Source organism: Bombus huntii, chromosome 14 (genome assembly GCF_024542735.1).
Source record: "Bombus huntii isolate Logan2020A chromosome 14, iyBomHunt1.1, whole genome shotgun sequence".
NCBI classification, from domain to species: Eukaryota; Metazoa; Arthropoda; class Insecta; order Hymenoptera; family Apidae; genus Bombus; species Bombus huntii.
In genome coordinates this window covers 5221303-5245763 of record NC_066251.1, presented here as the reverse complement: position 1 = coordinate 5245763, position 24461 = coordinate 5221303, and the positions used below count along the sequence as shown (strand labels likewise).

General features: G+C 31.1%; 5 protein-coding genes across 17 annotated transcripts in view; 2 read left to right on the top strand and 3 right to left on the bottom strand.

Moving 5' to 3' along the window:
* Positions 1-124: 124 nt before the first annotated feature.
* On the bottom strand, positions 125-4662 carry LOC126872976 (ras association domain-containing protein 8). 5 transcript variants are annotated; one of them, XM_050633305.1, is made up of 10 exons: positions 4527-4662; positions 4078-4204; positions 3840-3950; positions 3464-3760; positions 3023-3382; positions 2688-2849; positions 2480-2596; positions 1749-1888; positions 1375-1682; positions 125-1309 (listed from the first exon to the last, which is right to left on the bottom strand). In XM_050633305.1, exons 2-10 carry the CDS (start codon positions 4147-4149, stop codon positions 1209-1211), a joined length of 1668 nt encoding a protein of 555 aa, XP_050489262.1. In that variant the 5' UTR covers positions 4150-4204; positions 4527-4662; the 3' UTR covers positions 125-1208. The 5 variants fall into 5 exon arrangements, with proteins under 5 accessions (XP_050489262.1, XP_050489260.1, XP_050489264.1 ...); XM_050633303.1 differs by having other exon boundaries at positions 4293-4628; XM_050633307.1 differs by having other exon boundaries at positions 3236-3382; positions 4293-4628.
* Positions 4663-4684: 22 nt separating this feature from the next.
* Positions 4685-6171, top strand: LOC126872987 (probable dimethyladenosine transferase). Its single transcript, XM_050633337.1, has 5 exons — positions 4685-4896; positions 4967-5333; positions 5442-5787; positions 5870-5976; positions 6047-6171. The coding sequence occupies exons 1-5, from the start codon at positions 4839-4841 to the stop codon at positions 6087-6089; spliced, it is 921 nt and encodes a 306-aa protein (XP_050489294.1). The 5' UTR covers positions 4685-4838; the 3' UTR covers positions 6090-6171.
* LOC126872970 (E3 ubiquitin-protein ligase Topors) lies at positions 6016-10754 on the bottom strand. Of its 3 annotated transcripts, none has more exons than XM_050633284.1 (7): positions 10561-10754; positions 9503-9932; positions 9185-9418; positions 8836-9107; positions 8590-8748; positions 8296-8509; positions 6016-8218 (listed from the first exon to the last, which is right to left on the bottom strand). In XM_050633284.1, the coding sequence occupies exons 2-7, from the start codon at positions 9889-9891 to the stop codon at positions 7177-7179; spliced, it is 2310 nt and encodes a 769-aa protein (XP_050489241.1). In that variant the 5' UTR covers positions 9892-9932; positions 10561-10754; the 3' UTR covers positions 6016-7176. The 3 variants fall into 3 exon arrangements, with proteins under 3 accessions (XP_050489241.1, XP_050489243.1, XP_050489242.1); XM_050633286.1 differs by lacking the exon at positions 10561-10754 and adding an exon at positions 10432-10456; XM_050633285.1 differs by lacking the exon at positions 10561-10754 and adding an exon at positions 10306-10440.
* Positions 10755-11052: 298 nt separating this feature from the next.
* Positions 11053-15181, top strand: LOC126872974 (SET and MYND domain-containing protein 4-like). 4 transcript variants are annotated; one of them, XM_050633296.1, is made up of 6 exons: positions 11053-12256; positions 12360-13556; positions 13631-13911; positions 14055-14205; positions 14638-14738; positions 14818-15181. In XM_050633296.1, the coding sequence occupies exons 2-6, from the start codon at positions 12491-12493 to the stop codon at positions 15061-15063; spliced, it is 1845 nt and encodes a 614-aa protein (XP_050489253.1). In that variant the 5' UTR covers positions 11053-12256; positions 12360-12490; the 3' UTR covers positions 15064-15181. The 4 variants fall into 4 exon arrangements, with proteins under 4 accessions (XP_050489253.1, XP_050489252.1, XP_050489251.1 ...); XM_050633295.1 differs by having other exon boundaries at positions 11056-12256; positions 12363-13556; positions 14055-14213; positions 14595-14738; XM_050633294.1 differs by having other exon boundaries at positions 11057-12256; positions 14055-14213; positions 14595-14738.
* Positions 15182-15355: 174 nt separating this feature from the next.
* Positions 15356-24461, bottom strand: part of LOC126872975 (protein 5NUC-like) — a 13318-nt gene continuing 4212 nt past the window's right edge. For 2 of the 4 annotated variants that reach the window (XM_050633299.1, XM_050633298.1), the window contains exons 2-7: positions 20310-20787; positions 18813-19044; positions 18121-18720; positions 16268-16705; positions 15975-16164; positions 15356-15872 (exon numbers count right to left, since the gene is read on the bottom strand). In XM_050633299.1, coding sequence (XP_050489256.1) covers positions 15676-15872; positions 15975-16164; positions 16268-16705; positions 18121-18720; positions 18813-19044; positions 20310-20479 — 1827 coding nt within the window. In that variant the 5' untranslated portion in view covers positions 20480-20787 and the 3' untranslated portion in view covers positions 15356-15675. Of the gene's footprint in view, positions 15873-15974; positions 16165-16267; positions 16706-18120; positions 18721-18812; positions 19045-20111; positions 20192-20309; positions 20788-21333; positions 21557-24461 lie in introns of those variants that run through there. The other 2 variants (XM_050633300.1, XM_050633301.1) reach the window with 2 other exon arrangements.

The window sequence follows — 24461 nt, the reverse complement described above, 5'->3', positions numbered from 1 at the left end:
AAAGCGCGCGAAACTGTGAGCTATTGTTTTACTCTTCTTACGACCCTATAATTAGGGTATATACATTAGATGTATTTTTGTAAAATTAGATCAATAGATCTAAATGGAGTAATAAACAATTCCATTTCAACTTTTAATTAAATTTTATCTTTTATTTGTATATTTTATTATACAATATATGTTTATTTCTAATAAAAAATTAACACACTTTGGTAGACACATTGTAAAAAACAGATAAGTATTATCGACAATGAAATAATTACATACTCCAAGAGTATGTAGATTTTGTAAAAGTGAAATTACATACGAAGTAAACTTAATCATAGTATCATATTTAAAAGATCATTACTAATAATGGCAGTGTGAAGATGCTATGATATGCACTAATAATATAATTTATATGCACATATAAATCAACGAAGACTGTTATCATGTAAAATGAAGTGAATTTTTCATTTAAAATTACAATCACATACAATCAAACACAATCAAACACAATCAGATTTTTTATATAAGGTTAAGTTTGGTTGATAAAATAGAATGAACTCAATTTTGAAATGAGATTTGAATAGTAGATTCTTAAATGTTTAGAAATAAAGTTGAAGTAAATTAGCTTACTTCAACAGAAGATAGGGTAGAATATTTCAGATTTCATTATCACATGCTTTCAAGGATATGTACAAGATACACAACATATGTGTACTACATTAATATTTTAAGTGCAAATTAAATTAATATTGTATAGTGCACCAATATGTAAATGCTATTAATTCACAGAATCATTTTGATTATAGAAAATATATAATCTTATCTCAAGTAATAATTCCATGAAATTTGCAACAATTTATAAGTACATTTACTTAAATTATATCATGCAAGCAGGTCGCATGATTTATAATTGTGACACTTTGGATAAATGTATTGTCCAATATTTTTTCTTTTGTCTTGGATATATACAAATAATGTTTAAGACTATTAATATGACTTATACTTATTACTTAAGCTTGTTCAAAATTATATGGCCAGTAGATAAAAATAATTAGTGTATACATAAACAGTACGAAAGTAAAATATCTTGTTCACTTACATTGATTTTACTAGAGGTGCAAACTGCACATGTAACCCTACATGAAATATTTAATTGTTTACTGTATTAAAAATAAAAAATATTACGTTCGATATCTTAAAGTATATCGAATAATATATGTTTATACCCAAACACCATGTGGATTTTTACTCGTAGGTACCGCAGTCTCCAATTGTCTTGGTGAACCTATCATTTTACGCGTACTACCAGGTTTATGGGTACCTATATGTAGAAATCGATAGATTAATTAACATTTTCAGTTATATTTTAATTTAACTCACAAATACCTTCAAATAATGATTTGACTTGTTCATCTTGACAAGCAACAGCAAGACTTTGTAAATTAGCTTCTTTCATATCCGCTACTAATCGTTCTACTTGTAATTTTTTCTCAACAATTGCTGACTCTAAACTTACTACTTCCAATTTTAATGTTTCCGCACATTGGGAAGCTAATTCAGCAGAACGTTTAGCTTGTTCTACTTCATTTTGAAGATGTTCGACTTCAGTAATGATTTTACGTTCCATTATTTGTCTTTCATCTGTTTCACGACTTATATTATGTTGTTCTATAGCAAGTTCTTCCATAACTAATCTGCAATGCAAAAGAACACAATTAACTTTGTGCTATATCAAAAAAGTTAAGCTTATAATCTTTTACCTAATTTTATTTTTGCACTGAAGTAATTCTGTTTCACAATTCGCAAGTTTTGATCTCAGTAAAGTAATTTCTGATTTTAATGTCTTTTCTTGTTGTCTAACTATTTCACTTTCTTCTTCGACATGTGCTAGTTCTTTTAACTATAAAAACAAACACTATTACAAGAAGAGTTACCAAAATATTTAGAAGGGAGGATGAAATGAAAGGACAGAAAAATATTAGCAAGATTCAGATGTGGAAACGAGACCAAAGCAAGGGATACTGGAAAGAAGAGGGAGAAAAAAGATGCAGATTATGTAGAAGGAAAGAAGAAGACCTGAGACATGTAATAGAAGAATGCGAAATAACGGAAGGACCAAAGGACACGGAAAAAATACTAAATGAGACTGGAGAAGGACTAACAGAACTAAAAGCAATAATAGAGAAGAGAAGGGCAATACAAGACGAGGAGGAATGACAATAAGGAAGTACAGCAAGGAGGCAAAAGCTCAAAAGTTGCCATAGTTTTAGAGACAGAATAATTAAGGGAGTGCAATATAATAGAGTGGATAAAAGGGGAGGTAGATATATAAGAAGCGGAATAGGTAAAAGAGATGTAAAACCGAAAGCTCATCCAAAGCCGAAAGGAACGGACTAAGCAATAATAAAATAAAATAAAAATAAAATAATAAAAACAAACACTATTACAATCATGATAATTATACAAAGTATTGTCATATTGTATGAAATACCTGTTCTTCAATAAGACGTCCTGTAGTTTCCATGCGATTTACTTCCTGAGAAATGAAATCCATCTGATGCATTTGTTCTCTATTTTTAGTTTCCCAATACAATATTTCAGCATCAAACTGAAGATAAATTATGAAATATATGTTTACAAATTTTGTCACGATTGAATTATTAAAAATATAACTAAATATATAATTACGTAATTCGTACTTTAGTAAGATCCGCTTGCTGTGCATTAATAGTATCACGTTGTTTATTGACTAGTCTAATAAGTTCAACATAGCGTTGAGTGTAAGCAACTGTAACCATATTTTGAGTTTGACCAGATAATTGGTTTACAGATTGAGCTTGTCCTTTTGTTTCTTGAAATTCCTAAGCATACAAGAAAGAATAACAGCATTAATTGCAGTAACTATATTATTGTTATCATGATATTATGTCTACACCAACATATTGATCTAGCTATCTATATCTATGTATACCAATGTATTGAACTAGCTATCTATATTTGTGTATATATTTAAAAAATATCTTGTCTGTAGAACCTGAATAAGATTTCTCTTTAGTTTGACAGAATTACTGGAAGATGGTTGATCTTCTTTATGAACATGAGGACTTCCAATATTTGTACTAGATTGAAACTGTGATCTTCCAGGACTATTTAAATTAGGTGGTGGAGGATCTCTGTATGGGGGTAAAGTTCTTAAAGGTGGTGAAGCTGGACCTGGAGGATCCCTATATGGGGGAACTTCACGCACTTTCTTTTGTGATAAATGTGTGTTACTTTCACTGCTACTAGCACGGGTAGGAGACTGAGCTGGTTTTTGCATATTTTTTCTTATATTCAATTCCTTATTTTTTAAATGCAACGTAGGTTGAACTATGGCAACATTTTCCATCGGAATCTAAAATATAAATGTAAAATATGAAAAGATATTATACACAATTAGTTATGAGAATGCACAAATAACTTAAATATTATTTACTTCTGTATTATTTTCCATAACATGTCCATGTAATCCTCCAAACGTTAATGATTTTCTGATGTCACGATTTCTATCAAGACATCCTTGTAAGTCATCAAATTCGGAATTTGGGGTTGTGGTATTTTTAGCATCATCTTGTGCACTATTATGTTCTGAGGCAGAACTCATCACACCATTTGATCGTGTACCATGGTTTAAACGAGTTCCTAATGAACTAGAAGCCTTATTATTTTCTGGGGTAGAACGTCTTAATATCAATTGGACTTCTGAAGAATATTCTCCCCATTTCATCAGAATCTTATTAAAAAGAATTATATTATTATACAAACCCATATAAGTTATAAATTAATTATTTAAAAATTGAATGCATTAATACCTTTAAAGGATTCTCATATGGAGCTAAAAGACGCTCGTTAGTTCTCCACCTTTCTATTAAAGTAAATCTACCTGTTTGGCCCGTTGCATGGGCAAGAGCATATACTACATCCTAAAAGTTACATTTTATTATACAGACTATGCTTCTATTAAATTATTAAAGTATAGAATTCAGTGTTTAAAATTATAAATATTGCATCATCCAACACAATTGTGATATTTAAATAAACATTGCTAACCTGACATGTAGTGGTTTCTGTAACACCACATACAATACGCTGTATTCCTTCTACCCATACTTTTAGCTCCATAACGTCACCAATTTAGAATCCCAAGATTAAGCCTTTGCATTGCAAAATTTTATTCCTGCAAAAGGATAGACCACCCGTCAAACTTAAATTTACGTCGTATCATTAGAGTGAATATTTCACGCAATAAGAAAGTCAATGATTACATGTGTTCACTGATAATTATTATCAAGCTTCATTAAATAAACATGCTTGATAAAACTTAAATAATATTGCAATAATTCGTTGCTTATAACCTTAACTATATAATTATCAAAATGACAGATTTACGTCCATGTTAATGCAGAAGATAGGTAAACGCTTTTCTCTACGTTCATTAGCAGTTTGGCCACTTTGTTAGAAAATTAGGCTTTTTTAATCAATAATTAATCGATATGCACCTTTAACAGACAAATGCATTTCTTTTACATATCCTCAAATTATACAATTCATAATATTTGATACTAAATAATCAAAGAAATTTGATAAGAAACATTCAGTAGTACACGTAATTCTAATTTTACTACATCACACAAGAGGGAGTTGAAAACCTCCGTATAGGGAAATGAGTTATTCCTTTCATATCACAATCTATTTTAATTAAGAATGTGGTTTTCCTCGTTCAGTGTTTATTATTGACATGTGGTGAATTTTATATGATTAATTTTTTTATAATAACTTGCATATAGTTTGAAATATATAGTATAAATAAAATGCCGAAAGTACGTACGCAAAAAACAACTCGTACCCATAAAGAAGTCGCAAAACAGGGTATGATATATCTATAATATGTATTTTTCTTGTGAAGTGATTAATTTTTAATGATACATTAATTTTCCAGGAATTTTATTCAATACGAATATTGGACAACATATTCTAAAAAATCCGCTTGTTATTCAAAGTATGGTTGAAAAAGCGGCAGTTAGACCAACAGATGTTGTATTAGAAATAGGTCCAGGTACTGGTAATATGACAGTAAAATTACTGGACAAAGCTAAAAAAGTAATAGCATGTGAATTGGATGTTCGAATGGTAGCTGAGTTACAGAAACGTGTGCAAGGTACAATTTATCAGTCAAAATTACAAATTATGATAGGCGATGTCTTGAAAACAGACTTACCATTTTTTGATTTATGCGTTGCCAATATACCATATCAAATATCATCACCTTTAGTATTCAAATTACTTTTACATAGGCCACTGTTCAGGTATGTTCAGTTTGTTTAAAAATTTATTTATTGATATTTGAGAAATTATAAATTTTTAACATACAGGGAATACAAGCAGAAATGGACTTAGCACATTATTTTCTGCAGATGTGCCGTACTTATGTTTCAAAGAGAGTTTGCTGAACGTTTAGTAGCTAAACCAGGAGATAAATTATATTGTCGTTTAAGTATAAATACTCAGTTGTTAGCACGAGTGGACTTGCTTATGAAAGTAGGGAAAAACAATTTTAGACCACCACCAAAAGTAGAGTCAAATGTAGTTAGAATAGAACCACGTAATCCACCACCTCCAATTAATTACCAAGAATGGGATGGTTTAACACGAATTGCATTTGTCAGAAAAAATAAAACTCTCTCAGCAGCATTTAAGCAAACTACAGTCTTAACAATGTTGGAGAAAAATTACAAGCTTCATTGTAGTTTGAATAACAAGGTAATCAAAGATAGGTATTACAATAAGTATTATAAGAATATTAGTTTAAATGTTACAAAACTTCTTGTTTTATGATATGTAGGAAATTCCAGAGGGATTTAATATCAAGGAAATGATAAATGATATTTTACAAATAGCAGATGCAGAAAATAAACGTGCAAGAACTATGGATATAGATGATTTTATCAGGTATACAAATGTTATATGAATTATTTTAATAATCATAACTGTAAGATTAATTTTATATTAAAATTTTTAGCCTTTTACATGCGTTTAACGCGCAAGGAGTGCATTTTACATAAATCAAAATTTGATTAATGTAAAGAAAATGTGTTATGTTTTGAGAAAATGTAAGGAAAATACAGTTTTTTGAATAATTTAAAAGTATTATTTTCATTCTCTCACATTTTATACCTCAGAACATTACTTTAAAAAAAAAAAGAGGAAACAATATTATCTGTTATAAACTAATTACTTTATGATTCATACATGACATGTATAATTTTACATATAGCACTTCTAAATCTACGTACTTTACAAAAAATTATATCTGTGTAAAGTTTTAATTAAATTATTAGCTTATAACATACAAATATATTTACAAACATTCTTTGGGAATTAAAGTCATAGGGAAATATAATAAGGACTGTTGTACCTTTATGAAAGTAACAGTGATATATATATACACACACATATATACATATATATATATTTATTACGTCATTTATAATAATATATATATATATATATATATATGTTCGTACGTATTTATGCAGAATATTTTCTTTTCCATATATTGCTCAAAATTTAACATAAATTTTAACACATTAAGTTTGGTCGCATCTTTTATGTAAACAATTTATACAATAGAAAAAATTATAAATAAAGCCTGTAATTTTACGTCAGTACTTTATACACAATTTCCATATATTTTACAACACATGTGGAAGCCATTTTCATTAAAAATATAGAGAAATAAAATAATATTTCATATAATGCAGTATGTTTTCATTTAAAAATGTTAAACGTCTCTGCACCCTTATAACCATATTGATGATGATGAACAAATGATTATATTCAAAATTAACGTGAATTCATCATGTTTTATCGTTGTTGTATTTTACGTGCACATGATAGTTTAAAAATATTCATTAGTAACTTTCAATTAAATAGGTAATCGTTAAATGGTTTTAATTAAATTCAGTGATATCTTTCTGAATCCAAGCCAATTAACAATCAAATGCATCGTTATTTTCATCGATTTTGATTTGGTGTTACCCTGAGATCTTTTGTAACCCCTTGCAAATTTTGTAGGAGTTGCACACGTTTATTTCTTTTTCTAATTAAATCATTTTTCGAATCGGAATGTTTCAATATTGTATTTCAATTTCAAGCTGGATGTCGTCGAGTTAGTCGTGATCGATTTGATGAACTATGTGTTCTACTGCTAGATCGTTTCCTCTTTTTACTTTTATGCCTATCTTTATGCTTCGATTTTTTTTTACGTGTATAAGATTTACTTGAATAATTACTGCATTGACTGTGCGACCTAAAATCTCCATCGGAATCTGAACTACTTAGAATTACTTCTCTTGTCTTGGACTTAAATTCACGATCTTTTCTTAACACGTCTCTGGTTGTCCAAGAGCTGTCATTATCACTCATATCTCGTTGAGATTCCCGTCTTCTAGAACTATCTCTTTTTTCTTTCTGGGATGTATAAGAAGATACACTGCTACTTCTAGACTCAGATTGTCGATCACTCTTGTATCTTGACTCTTTTCGGTGAGCTTCTTTTGTATCTGATACTTGTCTGGTTTTACCTCTTGTTCTAATTATCTTCTCACTTCTATTCGTATCAAAATCACTTGAACTAGTGACGTATTTCCTTTTAGATTTTCGCAGTGTACGAGATTTCACATTATTCACAACTTCGTCTGAATCAGTACTATTACTACTGAATGATTCATCATCCGAATATCGAGTTTCTTTCTTAATTAAATCTTTACGAACCCGTACAGTGCCTTTCGTAGAATATTGTAAAGTTCTCGATTTTTTTTCATCCAAAGGTTTTGATTCGATTTCGTGAGAACTGCTGTCACTACTACTACTACTTAATTTTCTTTTCGATGTCCGTTGAGTATTCCTCTTCGATGCCTTTTTTCTAGCCTCACTTTCACCTGAACTGGATAAATTCCTACTCGTTCGATTACGAACTCTTGCTTCTATAGGTCGCTTGCACCTTTTACTAGTTGTACTTCTTTTCGTATGTTTTCTAGTACGACTTTGATATTTTCTGCTTCTTCGGAAATTGTAATCGCTGTCTGAATCAGAATTACTTTCGTTAGATGATGATGCCAATGCTCGGTTCTTAATACTGTGAGATGTACTAGGTTGGACAATATCTTCATATGAAGCAGGTGCTGGAACTCTAATAATGATATTAAAATAACATAGCTATGATTTCGATTGATGTCAAGTGTTCTGAAATAAAATATTTTTACTTACTGAGCGTTATCATTTGATATGTGAGAAATGTTTATTTCTTCAGGATCGGATGAAAGTAATTCTATGATTTCTGGAGTTCTTTCATGACGAGGTTTCACATAACCAATCACTTCGCAATCATTATCTGATGTGGAGGAATCAGAGGAAATAGTCAATACATCTGGTACATTGTATGGGATTTCCAATTGGAACGTTTGTGCTACGGTACTTGGACCTAATTAAAAAAATACTTTACATTTTAATTTCATGTAAAATAACAATGTGAAACAAAAAAAAGACAAATGAGAGTTTTACCAGGCATATTAATTGTATGCGGTCCTACACTAGGCATATCTGTGTTCATTCTAAGGTCGATTGCTTCATCTAGAACTCGGACATCTGAATCATCAGAACTAGTGCTAGTACTGCTAGATGCAGGTGACAAAATATGTGATACATATTCATTTGACAATCCTATAATGAATATTATTAATTTTAGAAAGAAAGGGTGTAAGGTATCACGTATGATATACAAATAAGTAATGGAATTATATCACATACCTTGAGGTAAATAAGTTACAGATTGATCATAGCCAACTAAATCGAAATTAGTTCGCGCATAATTAAGTAATTCATGTACAAAGTGATCTGTATATGTGCTGAAATGAGGGCGTACTAACTCTCGAAATTCTGGGCTTCTGATATCATAGTGACTAAGAGCATCCAATATGATACTTAATACATATGCAACAAGTGAAGAATTGTTATTAAGTAATACTTGCAATTCTCTATTTAACCATGGTATAAGTCGGTTTAATTCTCTCGGTTCTCTCCTTAGACAGAATAAGAAAACGTTATATTGATTTTTCATGCAAATAATGTATAAATAGTACCAAGTACTAATACTTACCGATAAAAATCGGCACTACATTCGCGAAAGCGGCCAAATACATCTGGTAATGCAGTAGCCCAAATTCCGAGCCTATAAATGGTGCGACGATAATCGGCTGGATTTACACGTCTACGTAAGCGCTCTCCTATTGGAACTTGTGGTGCTATGCTTGGTAATTGTTCTCTTCTTGCAACCTGTTCTGGATTAAGCACTATTTCATGTGGGCGCCTGTGATGTCCTGTCATAGTTGTTCTACAATGATTTAATTTATTCGTTTATGACATTGTTATATATTTAATATTAAATATTAATCTTAGATTAAGATTTATATGATACCTATAATGAAAACGATGAGTGCCAACATCCATAGCATGACCCAATTCAAAATTAAGGTCAAAAGTGGCAAATTCTCTAGGTACATGATACTGGTCATAATCTTCTTCTGACCTAACATTGTGTATGATGGATTTGAATGTCTGCTTACATAATGGACATTCTGTCTTTATTTTAGACCACTGAAGTAAACAAGTAAAACAAAATTGATGAAGGCAACTATCAGTGAATGAGGTATTCACTAATTTGCCCAAACAAATGCTACAATTTGGTGGAGGTGACACTGCACCATCACTCCGATCACTGCTATCTGGATTCTGTACAGGTGCTTCTGATTTAATAGGTTCTTCTGCACCTGCGGTCGAATCTTTTACTTCTAATGGGCCTTCCATTATAGATTAATATATTTGTCCATTTATTAAAAGGAACTACCCTGAAATATATTAAATCATATATAAATTCAAGAAAGTTAACATTAATATACTTGTATAAAAAATAATTCCATCTATAATATATTATATATGAATTAAGTATATATACTATAAAGTGAAATTAGTAAATTTAACTTAAAGTTAAATAATGTCATTAGTAATATTAATAATTATCCACTAATTTATGAAGACTATACAAGATATTTTACATATATCTAATTGTTATTATTATTACAGTTTATAAATATTCACAGACTACGATAGGTTGTTTAAAATGTTACATAAATAATTTCAGTTTACGATAAAAATGAATAATTAACAAAAATACAAGACTGTATATAAACTCTATTACGTCGACGTAAATGTCATACGTACGTGTAAAAATATCAAGATAAAAATTTTTTCGTCTTAAAATTCATTGAAAAAAGATAAGCTTGTATTAACCTTCAAGAACGTATTTCTATTAAAACAAGAAAGAAAGTGAAGAAAAAGACGTCATACGGAAAAGAAAGAGGCGTCATAAAGCTGTTTTATAATCGGTATGTTTCCATTTTATTCAACTTGTTATTGATTATCGATGTCACTATTTTTTTTCATAAATCATACGGTTCTAGAAGTATGAGTTTTTACCTTCGAGAAACGAGAAGGAAATTTTAATGTCGGCGTTTAGACGAAAAATAATTAATATCTCAACAAAACTATCTTTTCTCGAGAACAATACTTTCATAGCAACCCATGATTGCAGAACGGAAACTGGTGTAGCATAATGCTATGAATGAGATATTAACCGAAGGTAAGAATTATTATCATCAGTGATACCCTCTTAAAAAAAATTCCTAGCAGGATGAAGATAGATAAATACACGGTCTGGTTGAAATAATATTTATTTGTTCAAACTTTATCTTCAATATTTTAAATTATTAGTATTAACTACTTATATTGTTTATTACGTCATTTATAATAATATATTATTATTATTATTATTAATTTATTTTAGTCCGTGCTTTTCGGCTTTGGACGACTTCCAGATTACATCTCTTACATTGTCTTTACTTATTATAATAATATAAAAATAAGTAATAATACATATAACTGTAAATTTTTGTTAATTTGCTTCAACTGTATCGACTAACTTAATAGTAGTGAAAATTAAGTAATCGCAGTAGTACCAACATTTTAATATCTCGAAATAATTTATTGCATAAAGACAAAAAAGCTTGAATACTTGATGCTTTTTATTCAATTCGATCGTGATTACGTAGAATTACTTAACATGGTACAAATAGTACTTTTATCAATTTCTTTTATTTATTATGTTTATTTGTCATTTCTAAATATTTGAAAAATCGAATAATATAAATACTTTTTATACGTTGTTTTGATGTACTCTTATTTTTCTTATACATTCGTAATATTATATTTTAAACAAATGGTTTATGAACATAATTTGTCAGAATCAACCGATAACTATAACCAGTTTATTTTCTAAAATATTATGTTGTAAAATGATGGAGATAAAATAGAAATAATTCTTCAATTAAAGAAAACCTTGTACGTACCATGATCATAAGATAAAGCTGCTATGTTAGGAAATTATGTTTCATATCATTAGCCAAAAAGAAGAATGGGAAACATACATATATAGTTCGCAAATAATGCTTTATCATGTCATTACTGAATCATTTCAACTGTCTTGCTAAGATATGTATTACTTAAAGAACCGTAGTTATTTCACTATTGATAATATATAGATTGCAGATTTTTACGCAAATTCATTTTTTTGAAAATATAATTAAAAAGGTAGAGCCTCGGTAGAAAATTTTACCTACCAAATATTATAGAAAGCATTATACTTTGAATACTTTATATATATTTTCATGCGTATTCTGTGTAATTTTGTACTTTCAAATTAGTAGTTTAAGCGTAGTCTAATAATATAATACTCAATAGATTATAGGGACAAAATGATGGATATATTTTTATGAATATTTTGTTAAAATTAATGAATCCTTTTGGTACTAATTGTAATATCTCCGTAATTATCCCTGAACCTGCAATAGTGCCGCGTTATTTGACCGAAGTTTTGCCTTCAGTTCATTGACTGTTGCTATTCCCATTAGTTTTTGGAAGTAATTTCATTCAGTAAAACCGAATATGTCTGTTTTAATAAAATATCAATTCCATATTTTGTACTAAGGTATTATACTTGCACTTAATGAGGAACACTTAAGATTTCCTGAAACTCTATTTTTCTTAAGAATTGGTTAGATATGGTCCTGAGCCGCAGTCAGTTAACGTAAAATTACGGTGACTCTGATTTCGTGAGGTAAAAATAGCTTATTGTTACGTAGTCGAGCAGTAGCGATGTTCATTAATATTGCCGTAAAAATATCCTGTATACAATATTGTATCTAAATATTTTTATGTAGCAGGTACATTAATTTGTGACAATAACGGGTATTTGCGTCTTGCCGTTCAATACTAGCCATAGTTATTTTTTAATCTACATATGCATACATATGTATTTTTATGATAACGTTATTCAATAAAAAAGAAAGAGATGGAGAAAGTATTACATACATTAAATACAAAATTAATTGCTGCAAATAAACATCAAGATCTGATTAATAAATACAAAACATTATGTACAGATGAAGAACGTATAGTATTTACTCTTAATGTTATGCTAGAATATAATATAATTCCACAAGCTTGTGGTGATATAAAAGATGCAAAGGAATCTGAGAAATTGAGAGAACAAGGTAATAAACTATTTGTTTCAACACCATTGAAAAATTATACATGTGTGGACGCATTAAAATTATATACAAAAAGCATAGCTTATGCTCCTTATCCATCTGAACAACTTGCTTTGGCATATGCCAACAGATCTGCTGTTCTAATGAAGTTACATAAATGTGAGTTATGTATTCAAGACATAGATAGAGCACTAGCACTCACATATCCAGATAATTTACGTGCTAAGCTTTGTGTAAGAAAAGTTGAGTGTTTAAATGCTCTGAAACATCCTCGTATGGAAGATGCCATAAAAGAAGCACAATATTGGTTGGAAAAGATGTCTTCAGATGATATCAACCGAAAAAGATTAAGTGAAAAACTAAATAATACAAAACACAATTTAGCATCTCAAAAGTTGAAGAAACAGAATATCATAAAACAACCACCGCTTCCTAAGATAAAAACTCGTAATATTGAAGTTCCTTGTGCTTCTGATGCAGTAACTATAAAGTATAATGAAGAATATGGTAGACATATTGTAGCTACTCGTAAAATAAGACCTGGTGAAGTAATTGCAGTAGAAAAGCCATACTCATTAATATTAACACCTGATAATATACATACACATTGCTCAAATTGTTTGGAGGTGTCTTGGGCCAATATACCTTGTGAGCACTGTACATATGCTATGTATTGTTCAGAGGAATGTAAGGCTATGGAATGGAAAAAGTATCATGATGTTGAATGCACAGTATTTCCCTCTATGTTAAAGATGAATTTTGTCAAATTAGATCTGTTTAGTTTAAGACTTGCAATTCAGGCTGTGAGAGAAGCTACAAATATACAAGAACTAAGGAAGGAGTTAAAAGAAGTTGATAGTTGTGTTGGTAAATAGCTATACACATTACCATGATGAAATTAATATGAGTGTTAATTTTGTATTTTCTTACATTCTTTTCAGCTTCTCGAACAAAAGGTTTTTCTAAAGATGGAACTTTTCCTAGTGATAAATATAGGAGTTTATTAGGTCTTGTGACTAATACTGAAAAACGTTCAGTACAAGATCTCTTTAGAAGATCTTTAGATGCAAGCTTTATTTTATATTTTGTAGCAACATGTACTAATATGTTTGGAAATCCATTAAGCAAAGATTTATCTGTGTTAATAAAAAATGTTGATGTTACATTTGTTGGCAGTCTTATTTTGAGACATCAGCAAATGATTCCTAGTAATATTCATAGTGTATGTGATTTTCATATTGCTTTAGTGCAATTACTTTTTTTTGTCATAAATTATTAATATTGGGTTGGTCGGGAAGTTCGTGCCGATTTTCGGTAGATGACATTAGGACATAATAGATAATTAATGTAAATGACTATTTGTAGTTCTCTGAGGAATGTGGATTAGAGGCAGTTGAACGTGGTGCTGCAGCCATGCCATTCTCCAGCTTAATTAATCACAGTTGTAATCCAAATATCTTAAGGCATTCAAGATCTAAATATGTTATTATCTATGCTATATATCCTATTGAAGAAGGTGAACAGGTATATACAGGGTGGTTGGTAACTGGTGGTACAAGCGGAAAGGGGGTGATTCTACGCGAAAAAAGAAGTCGAAAATGTAGAATAAAAATTTTTCGTTTGAGGCTTTGTTTTCGAGAAAATCGACTTTGAATTTTCGCTCGGTACGCGTGCATTTTATCACGTCTCGTTATAATGGATCTCACTGTAGATCGTTGTCTCGATGAAAAAATTAAAAAGAAAAATTTTTATTCTATATTTTCGACTTCTTTTTCCGCGTAGAATCACCCCCTTTTCGCTTGTACCACCAGTTGCCAACCATCCTGTATATTTAAGTGATACATAAATGGTACATTGTGATACTAATGTTTTGCCGTTCACAAATTTTTTATTCTTCTTTTTAAGTTATATGATATTTATACCCAACATTATGCTATTACACCAAAAGCTGTGAGACAAAAAAAACTTTTGAAGCAGTATTATTTTAAGTGTAATTGTCTACCATGTCAAGAGGATTGGCCACTATACTATAATCTAAAATCTTTCAGAGTAAGTTATTAGTTAATTACGAATATTTTAAAGTATTACTTTGTACTATTATTTACCTCCGCGATTTATTATTTTATAGAATTTAGTTAAGAAGGAGGAAGATAAGAACAGGATTAGACATGTGTTAAGAAAATTTAATAGATATGTTGATATTGCAACAGAAGGAAATATATCGGATAAACATATCGTTGATGATTTGTTAAAAATGATTGAAGTACTATATGAATTGGTGCCAATGCCAAGTACAGAAATGAATAATGTAGTAGAAACTTTGAAGCGTGTCTACGATTTAAATGGAAATCGATTTGAAATCCCTGAACTGTAAGTAAAGTCTTATATGATAAAATTTATACAAAACAAAATTTTAATATGTTTTGTATAAAAATAATGTGTAAAATAATGTGTAAAAATGTGTATGAAAAATAAATGTGTGTTTTAAACTATTTGTCTCTTCTTTACATCGAATATTTCTATACATGTTTTAATATTTAATAATATTTATTTATAATAATATATATTTATATTATATATTTGTATATATTAAAAATATATGTGCTATGAATACGACGTCAATGTGTATTTGATGTCAATAACATTTTATATATTGACATATAAAATATGTATTATATTATTTTTATTAAGTACAAATTGACAGAGATCGAGAAAATACAATACCTGTAAAACCATACAAATGTTATAATGTTCAATTGCAGATAAGGTTGGATAGTAACTAAAATAATGATTAAAGTATGTTCATTGGAACTGAACAATTATATAGATACTGCAGTGATGTTCTTACTGAGCTTCAAAGGGTACAGTTTATAGCATATATTTGAGGTAGTGAAGAAGGTAAAAGGTGCATAAAAAATTGGTATAAATTATGAACTTTCAAAATACTGAATGTCAATTCCTCAAAATGTATCCTATGTATTAGGATCTATCTTGCTAGCAACCAGCTGAATATTGGTAATAAAATTGTTAACCCTATTGAGTGGTATATACTATTTGTACCACTGCAAGTGGTACAAACTGTTTGGAAATAATTATTGAAGTAAGTAATTCTCCATTCAACAGCAGGATGTACAGGACTATGTTTTTCTAAATACATCATTAATGTATTTGATGTAGTGACACCTACAAAAGAAAGTGCATTGTTACATTGCTTATTAAACAGCCTGTTAAACGATAAGTAACTCATTTAAAAAATTATATTTAACAAAACTTATATAAATGTACCAAGAGATGTGGTTTTGAGATCCTTTAGCATAGAATATCCATCACCACCGCTTTGCAAGAAGTCAGTCAGAAGTACATTATAAGTTCGATTTTTTTCAAGTTTGTTATATGTTGGAACATTGCAGGATGCACACAATACTTCTACTGAAATTACTCTTGAATTTTTTGGTTGAGTTAAATCATAGACCACCTGTAGTCATTTAAATAAAGTAATATGATTAATTACTGTTTAACAATATTGAATTATTGGTTTGTAGTAATAGCTAGAATGCTATGTATATATAATCACATACTTGAAGTCCTGAAACTTGCAAAAATGCTCCAAAGAGATTAGCAGTATTATCCTTGTCTAGATTGTAAACGCTCCATTCTAATACAGACAATAACAATTCTCCAGTCATTGAAGCTTTTAGGATAGTGTTATGAAAGGGTAGCACGTTAAGAACATCACCCATGGTGACTTTATCTTCATTGCCTCTTGTGATAGAACTTCTGATACTGCCACTATTATGAATAGCTATTGCAGCATCCGTCCAACTGGATTGGTCTGCATATTCACCAACATTGTAATCAATCATGCTATCTGTGATTAAATTGCCCAGGTTACACTCTCTTAGTCTACAAACTTTACTATCTCCTTCGAGGAGGACTTGTGTCTTTCCGAGTATTTTTAAGCTAATATTATCGATAGCATCTCTCATCTGTTCTAATTCGTTTAAAATATCTTTCGCCTATTACGAAACAAAACAAACAATTATATAATTAATATAATTTCTAGTTTGATGTTACTGGTTCTATTTAATTGACATGACTTTATTTTATAACATGACTTTTCAATAATAACAAGCAATAATTATTATTAATCTGTGGATTTGTAAGATCTATAAGGAGATAGATCTATAAGGAGATTCTACTCTTTTAATCATATTCTCAAGAATATGAATTTGCATAAAAATCCATAGTCTAATCATTATTATAAAAGTACATTTTGAAAGTCATGATATGTTAATAGGAGCATAGAAATCCTTCAAATGAAGTCAGGAACAAGGAAAGTAAATGTTTTGGGAGAGACAGAGAATATAAATCATCTCCTCTGGTTACATACTTCTAATACATATTTCCTATAGCCTGGTTAAAGAAAAATAAAATTTCTGAGGTCGAAAACTGGGAGTAGTAGAGATGATTAAAATCAAATCGGTATTGAAAATGAACCAATTACTTGATTTCTAAGTATAATTTCTACACTTTTAGAATCACATTGTAGAGATGATACATCTATTTAATATTCAAATATAACTTAAAAAATAACCTTTTATTTTAATAATTGCTAACAAAAAATTGCTAACAATATCTCTCAAAGAAGTTATAGCATATGGCAACAATAATAGTAGGGTTAACAAAATTTTATAAAAAACTATTGCATTCTATATATGATGCAATGGAATTTAGAACAGTTTAGCGATGAACTTTTCTTGTCTATAATATTCTGTTATGGACAGGGCTAATATATTAGGAGCATATCTAAATCGAATTGGTAACTTCTATTTTCTATCTTTCTCATATAATAGTGCGAATCTTGTCTGTGACATCACACTAGAAAATTAACGACTTCCTCGAGTATTCTATGTTCCTGTTAACATTTCTCGATTTTCGGACTAAGTTCAAACACTCAATAGATGGCATTGATCTCTAATTCTTTCTTATCGTTATCCTTGTACAGTTTATCGGGACGTGTGTATAAAGGTACTGCTGCATTAAGGAGCTATAAATCTATTTTTCAATAATTTGAGAAAACTAACAAGAATCAATTCAATGTCAATCAAAATCAAATTACTTTTTGAAATATCAACTAATTAGTCAACCATTGGTTAAATTGATAATAATAAACTTTTGTTTTTTTGAATATGAAACCTGCCTTCTTCTTCCAATAAATATAATTAAAATATTAGAGCTGCCTTTTTATTGTTATAAACCTTATATGCCTATGTTATATGCCATGTATATATATTTGCATCGATAATGTTGTCAATTTCATTACAAGATATGGATTTATATAATTGCACATCAAAAGAAGATCCGACTTTGATATCAAATAATGTAGATGACAATTATTTCTGTTATATATATATACAAATTTAACGCTCACCTGTTCAATACTGCTATCTACAAGAATAGGATTGCCATTAATATAAGTCACTTCTCCCTTATCATCGAAGGTCACCGTAAGATTGCCAAGATACTTAGTATAGGCGTAAGCTTGAACCACATAAACCTTTCGTCCACTTTTCTGTATTACTTCTGTTGGATATAAACCTTCTGGTACCTCCAAATCCGGTTGTATGCCATTATAAAGGAAAGTATTCGTGTGTCCACCGATCACTATATCGATATCTTCCACTTCTCGACCAATCTTTTTGTCCATCTCAAATCCAGAATGTCCCACAGCGATCAATATGTTCACACCCTTGCTTTTTAATTGTTTTGCTTCTCTACGAATGCTCTCCACTTCGTCTAAGAAAATCACGTTTTCCGTTCTGGCAATTATTTTGGTATCTGGTGTTAGATAACCGATTATGCCGATTTTTACTCCATTTACGGTTAGAACTGTACTGTTTTTTAACTTTGTGGCTGCCAGATCTGGTTGTTTGCTTAAGTCCAGGTTGGAAGTGACTATGGGGAACGAGGCGTTCTGGATGAAAGGTATTAAACCTTCCACGCTTTCGTCGAACTCGTGGTTTCCTAAACTCTGTAATTTCGTGACAGAAAAAAATACAGAACGATAAAAGATCGACGGCATGGATGGATAGTACGGAAGTATTTTCACACGAGATACTCTACCGTGACATTTGGAGCTAGGAGATTCAAGAATTTGGCTACAATTTCCCACTTGTACACGCTGAACCACATAGATCCTTGATAAGTATCGCCAGCGTTGAGGAAGAGACATGGGACCGACGAGTTTCTGGCTTGTCGAACCAGGGTAGCTATTCTCGCGAATCCACCATAGCATTTCTTCTCCTCTGCTTCTTTCTTCGAGCAAACGCTTGATAATCTTGATGTTTGCTCGAATCTGTGAACATTAATCGGGCAATTTTTTTAGGCTAATTGACAAATTAACAGGTTAATTGTTTGAGTTAAGAGGATGTATCTGATTCAAGCTGATAGTCTAATTTGTTTTGTAATTGGCTAGATTCAGTTATGAATAATTTATAAGTAATCTGCGTTTGAAAACAGGCTACTCGACTCGTTATTAGTGGTGTGATAAACAGTGGAATATAATACCAAGTATACGAAAACACATTACTTTCTAGATATTGAGTATCATCGAAATTAGAAAATCATCGCGAAAACAAACTGATTTTCTTTCGTGTGGCCTTCAATACGTGAAGGTATTTCGCTGGATAATTAACGTGAAAACTAACGTTTAAATCGCACGTGGAGTATTAGTTATCGTTACGTTGTTCGTAATTAGCGTCGATGCGTTGCGATCGCGTAGTGCCGATATTTTGACTATTTGAATATTTAGCCGAAATAATTTGCGATGGAGCGTATTGAAAAACTTACTAAACGCAATAAATAGCGACGATCCGCGAGAAACAAACTGACTGTTAGACTGGGGATATTTACGCAAATGCGCATCTTATTCGTATTTCTACGTCTGGAAATTTTTAGAAGGTGGACGAACATAATATGGGATGATCGAAGTGAAACAATGGAGAAATACGGCGATAAGAATGCTAGTCGATGTCTGTGCATCTTGAAAACTTTTCGCAACATCTATTTTTTATCTTATTTCTTTTAATTGCGAAAACTACAGAGTCTCCGCTGTTCGAATCAATATAAAAGTCGACTAATCGCGATAAAATCAATCTCTTATCTTATTCCTTTTTTTTTTATAGAACGATTTTTACAAAGATAAATCTGATAACAGGGAAACGTTGTGACGAAAGCGAATAATTTCCGACGATTATTACTATTAGACAATTCGCGACTGTAGATGTTTCTTATCTTTACTCGTTCATTTTTTTTTTTTTTTTTTAAATAACGAAAATAAAGAAAGAGGGAAAAGTAAGAAATTGTGACAAAAATGAATAATCAGGCTAACTATTAATTTGAACAAATTCAGAATATACGTACGCATTTCTTTTTCTATATTTCTTCCTCCTGTAAAGATACGAAACGTATCCTTTTATGATATCCATATATTCTTTAGAAAATCAAAGATATCTTTCCTCTCGAATTCTCCTTTTGTAAAAAGTAAAAAAATAAAAAAAAAAAAAAAAAAAAAAAATAAAAAGGAAAGAGAAGCGGAAGAAGGATATAAAAACCAGTTACCTCGAATGCATATCATTGGTGTGAACGATTCGAAGGGTGAGTCCCTCAGATTCCTGGGGTTCCGTAGGCATAGGGTTGCCGAGGACTTCACTGGAGAACGCCAGAACGGTCGTAATCATGATCCAAGCGACGAGCATTTTGTCACACGGCTGTTCACGCTTCGGCTGCATTCTCGTCCAATTTCACACTGTTCCGTTAACCGGTTGTTTTAAATGTAATAAGGCAAGCGACTTGGGTATCGTGGTGGCTATCAGCCAGAAAGAATGGAGAGGAAGGGGACAAATTGGTTCACCAATTGCGACCTTGTCCGATTCGTAGTTTCATCGCTGACTAATATTCCTTTCTTTTCTATTATCTGTCCCGTTTTTCTCCTTCGTTTTAACGATCAGCCGTTTCGTTTTAAGACAATCCATTCATTTTCTGGATCATTAGGTTTCTCGTTTTCGAGGAAGTCGCCAGGATCCTTTGTCTGGATTTTCTATTAAACGAAGAAAAGAAAAAGATGCATCGTGACTATCCGCTATCGTCTAGCTCGTTAATTTTTATTGTAAACGAGGTTTTGTCGTTAAATTACTTCTCGTTGAATACCGCGCAGAATACTCACGTAACGAGAAACAATCTCCACTATCTTAACGAACTTACATCTCCTGAGGACTGTTATAAATCATCCATCATGTGTTCCTCGGAAATATTATTTTGCGCACTTATAGTTTTATCATAAACGCAAAAAATCTTAGAGCCTAATCGTTGATAGTGGAGACACAATTTTTAGGATGGTTTTGTAACGAGGACATAGCGTACGTATTATAATTTGCGGCCAGTTTTATCGAAGACAGATTCATGTATGGTTTAGCGAATTAATTAATATTAGTTTTTAATTAATAATAACGAATAATTAATAACTCGTCGAACTATATCGCGTGTTTTATCGAGCGTGAAAGTGTTAATGATGAATCAGCTGGATCGAGGGTACTTGGGAGGAAAGTCGCGAAAAGAAGGTAAAGGACTTAAAAAAGTAGTTTACCGAGATGAACGATGAGGCAATAATTGCATACTGTCATCCACGATACGGGTGAATATAATTTCCTTGCACAACATTCCTTGCACAACGACAAATAGCTTAAATATCCTTTCGATAATCAATTACGTGTATTCCGGTTATCCGTGTGAATGCTTTACTATCGAATTCTGTTATTTGTCTTCTGACTGAATTGTTTTCAACCGATGCATATTTTTCTACCTTAGAAAAAGCGTAGCATTTTCGTTAAATTCTTGCATATTCGAAGATCTTCGAGTTCGAGAGAAATACGAAAGAACCGTTTCGATAATCGTACGATAATGATTTCTTAAAACATTGACAATTTCTTTTTCTCGCCGAGGCGAAAGCGAGATCGAGAGAAAAAAATTCGAAGATCGCAGAAGAGCTAATTTGCCTACTTTTAATTTTGCGATACAGAATTTAGACGAAGCTCGATAGAAATTTTCTAGCCGTCTGTGCTGCAAGTTGTGCCGCTGACAAAGCAGGTATTGATTGCTTTATCGGATCCAGAAATTGTTTAACGATACCTGACATTTTTTGAGGTACCTCGTCGGCATGTATTTATTATTTATACTTCTATTTCACGCATGCCGAGATTTTTTGTCGCGAGTAAGCAAAAATTCCACTCACACGCATTATGCGTAATATACACCACCGCTCAAAAGTATTCGGGTATTGGTATATTTCCGACATGATGCATTTTGATTACAGAATTACGGGCAAATCAATCTGCAATGATTTTATCCTCTACAATTATCGCAGCTACGTGTAATAGTATTAGGCCATCCTATAAGTAACGTCGGTTTTTGATCAATAACTTACAGCGAAAAGAATTAAAACCTATTGACGTTTATTTCTAATCGTCAATTTCAATCATCGGTTTCTATGATCTTTCCCTATTTTTCCCTATTTTTCTCTCGAAGTTTTGAGTCAAACATTCAACGCTGATTCTATTTGCCTACTACCATTGAATTTTTTACTGAACAATTTTCTTCTAAAAATGAGTCTTCGATATTTTCTCACGCTTAGAACACGTCCTGTATTTCACGAATATTTTTAAAAATATCCTTAGTTGTGCTGGCTTTTTAAAATTCTCATAGTATGCAATTTTCTAACCGAGACACATTTTATAAATTCTATTAATATGAAAATATTTGATTGCTGCTTTCTAAGAAACAAAGGGAGAAGGCTGTATAAAATACATCAGCATTATCTAAGGTAAAATAAGAAACTTATAAGAAAGAATAAGGTAGAATAAGATGTTTGTTATTGTAAAACCTTGTAGAATTCGGCCAACAAGTTGTTTATCTTCAAATTCTTCAATTTCTGAATTGTACATCAGATTTAAGAAGGTCTAAGACTAAAATGACTTTCAGAGATATGGTGTGGAGTGCTGATAAGGAATATTGTATGAGGCTGGAATTACAATAAATTATCTCTCCTCTCTCCTCTCTTCCTCTCTTTCTAAAACGATTATTGGGTATTTATGTTATATAATTATTATACAATTAATATACTATATCATTTTTACATACATTACGCCATATAACTACACATATATAATTATATAATTATAAATACATACACTATATAATTAAACACTAAATAAGTTTCTTAATTTTTTACTAAATATAATACAACCGGTGATACTGAAACAACAAATTTGACAATTTCAAAAGTAAAGTAAAAGGTAAGAGGAAAACGCAATTTGGCACTGTAGCCTGTAGGTAGCGACTGTTGCTTCTAATTATTAATTCATCGTTAATTTGCACGCTTTGGTACGACTGCTATTACTAGATTGTTAGATTTTTATGCAAATTCATACGTTCGAAAATACTAATAGGTAAAAAAGTACAGACTGTGTAGAAAATTGCTCTATCTACCAAGCACTGTACAAAGTACCACATGTTGAATATTTTACATACGTTCTGCGCATTTATCATCTGCATTTTATGCAATTCCGCATTTTCAAATTCCCTCTAAACGCACATGTAAAATGTATTTCCTACAAATGTATACGAGGAAACGATTGACCTCAATTAACTATGAGCGTTTAACATTTAGGACTTAGAAAGGTGGCACTTGCGATAAATACGGTTACATAACGAGTTATTTGGCGTTGCATTAGAAAAATGACAATGACAAATCAACTACGCGGCTTCGTTTTGTTTCACGTCTAATTGATACGCTGTACTTCCTCATATTGGAAAAAAATGGATCAACTATACCCGGTTTGTATTAATTTAACGAACGTAACTTCTGAATGAAATGGCCTTCGTATCAGTCGATACGATTTAAATACGGCAGATGTCTATCTACTTTGCGTTTTCTATTTCCTCATCGAGTTCCGTTCAATGAGAACTGATTTCCATTCGAACAAACGAAGGCTCTGTTATTTCATTTAATTGCTACAGATTAAAAAACTGGATAGCATAGCTACATGTGACTATGTTTATCTTCTCGTCGGATCATCGAATAGAATCTATCATTAAATTTTCAAATGTAGAAGTTTCGCGAATCTAAAATATAAAGCGTTATACTTTGCCGAATCGCGAGACAACTTAAACTAACAACGAGCCATTAAAACCACGGTTGATAAGAACTTCGACAAGCGTCTACGACAAAAAGCATACTATTAGATTAAAGATCTTAAAATATTCAAGCGTAATAAAGACGTGTGTGATGCCTCATGACAAGTGATAAAGGGTGTTCTTTATCATTGTTAGATGTGTTCGGGATTTGGAGTCGCGGTCAGTTTATGACTCGGACAACACATCTGCCTTTTTCGAGAAAATTCGAATTGCCTACCTCCCCAAGCTGTAAACTTTACGATGCGCACCTCATTAACACGTTGACTGCCACGACACCCGTATTCGGTTGTCAGCAAAGTTTCTGGTGGGACTGCGTAACCCATATTCGGGTGTCGCTTATTTGACTACTTGCGGAGGATCGTCGTAGGTATTTGAAAAGATATTCCATAATAATGAAACTGTTGAATTGTTATAAAAGTAATACGAAAATGGTTTATTAAAGAAATTATTTAGAATGTAAAACTAAGAAAGAAGTTTTCAATTTTTCTTTTCGACATTGTAACGAATTAGGACAGAGATTTT

Bases quoted from the DNA above. Each gene is read 5' to 3' on its own strand.
- LOC126872976 (XM_050633305.1), bottom strand. From the start codon at position 4,149: ATGGAGCTAAAAGTATGGGTAGAAGGAATACAGCGTATTGTATGTGGT. The intron at 3,951-4,077 runs GTTAGCAATGTT...TGTAACTTTTAG, and splicing joins CAGAAACCACTACATGTCAG to GATGTAGTATATGCTCTTGC. The intron at 1,889-2,479 runs GTATTTCATACA...TTGTTTTTATAG, and splicing joins GACGTCTTATTGAAGAACAG to TTAAAAGAACTAGCACATGT.
- LOC126872987 (XM_050633337.1), top strand. From the start codon at position 4,839: ATGCCGAAAGTACGTACGCAAAAAACAACTCGTACCCATAAAGAAGTC. The intron at 5,334-5,441 runs GTATGTTCAGTT...TATTTTCTGCAG, and splicing joins TTACATAGGCCACTGTTCAG to ATGTGCCGTACTTATGTTTC. The intron at 5,977-6,046 runs GTATACAAATGT...TAAAATTTTTAG, and splicing joins GATATAGATGATTTTATCAG to CCTTTTACATGCGTTTAACG.
- LOC126872970 (XM_050633284.1), bottom strand. From the start codon at position 9,891: ATGGAAGGCCCATTAGAAGTAAAAGATTCGACCGCAGGTGCAGAAGAA. The intron at 9,419-9,502 runs GTATCATATAAA...AAATCATTGTAG, and splicing joins ACTCATCGTTTTCATTATAG to AACAACTATGACAGGACATC. The intron at 8,510-8,589 runs GTAAAACTCTCA...TTTTTTAATTAG, and splicing joins GCATACAATTAATATGCCTG to GTCCAAGTACCGTAGCACAA.
- LOC126872974 (XM_050633295.1), top strand. From the start codon at position 12,491: ATGGAGAAAGTATTACATACATTAAATACAAAATTAATTGCTGCAAAT. The intron at 13,557-13,630 runs GTAAATAGCTAT...CATTCTTTTCAG, and splicing joins AGAAGTTGATAGTTGTGTTG to CTTCTCGAACAAAAGGTTTT. The intron at 14,739-14,817 runs GTAAGTTATTAG...ATTATTTTATAG, and splicing joins ATAATCTAAAATCTTTCAGA to AATTTAGTTAAGAAGGAGGA.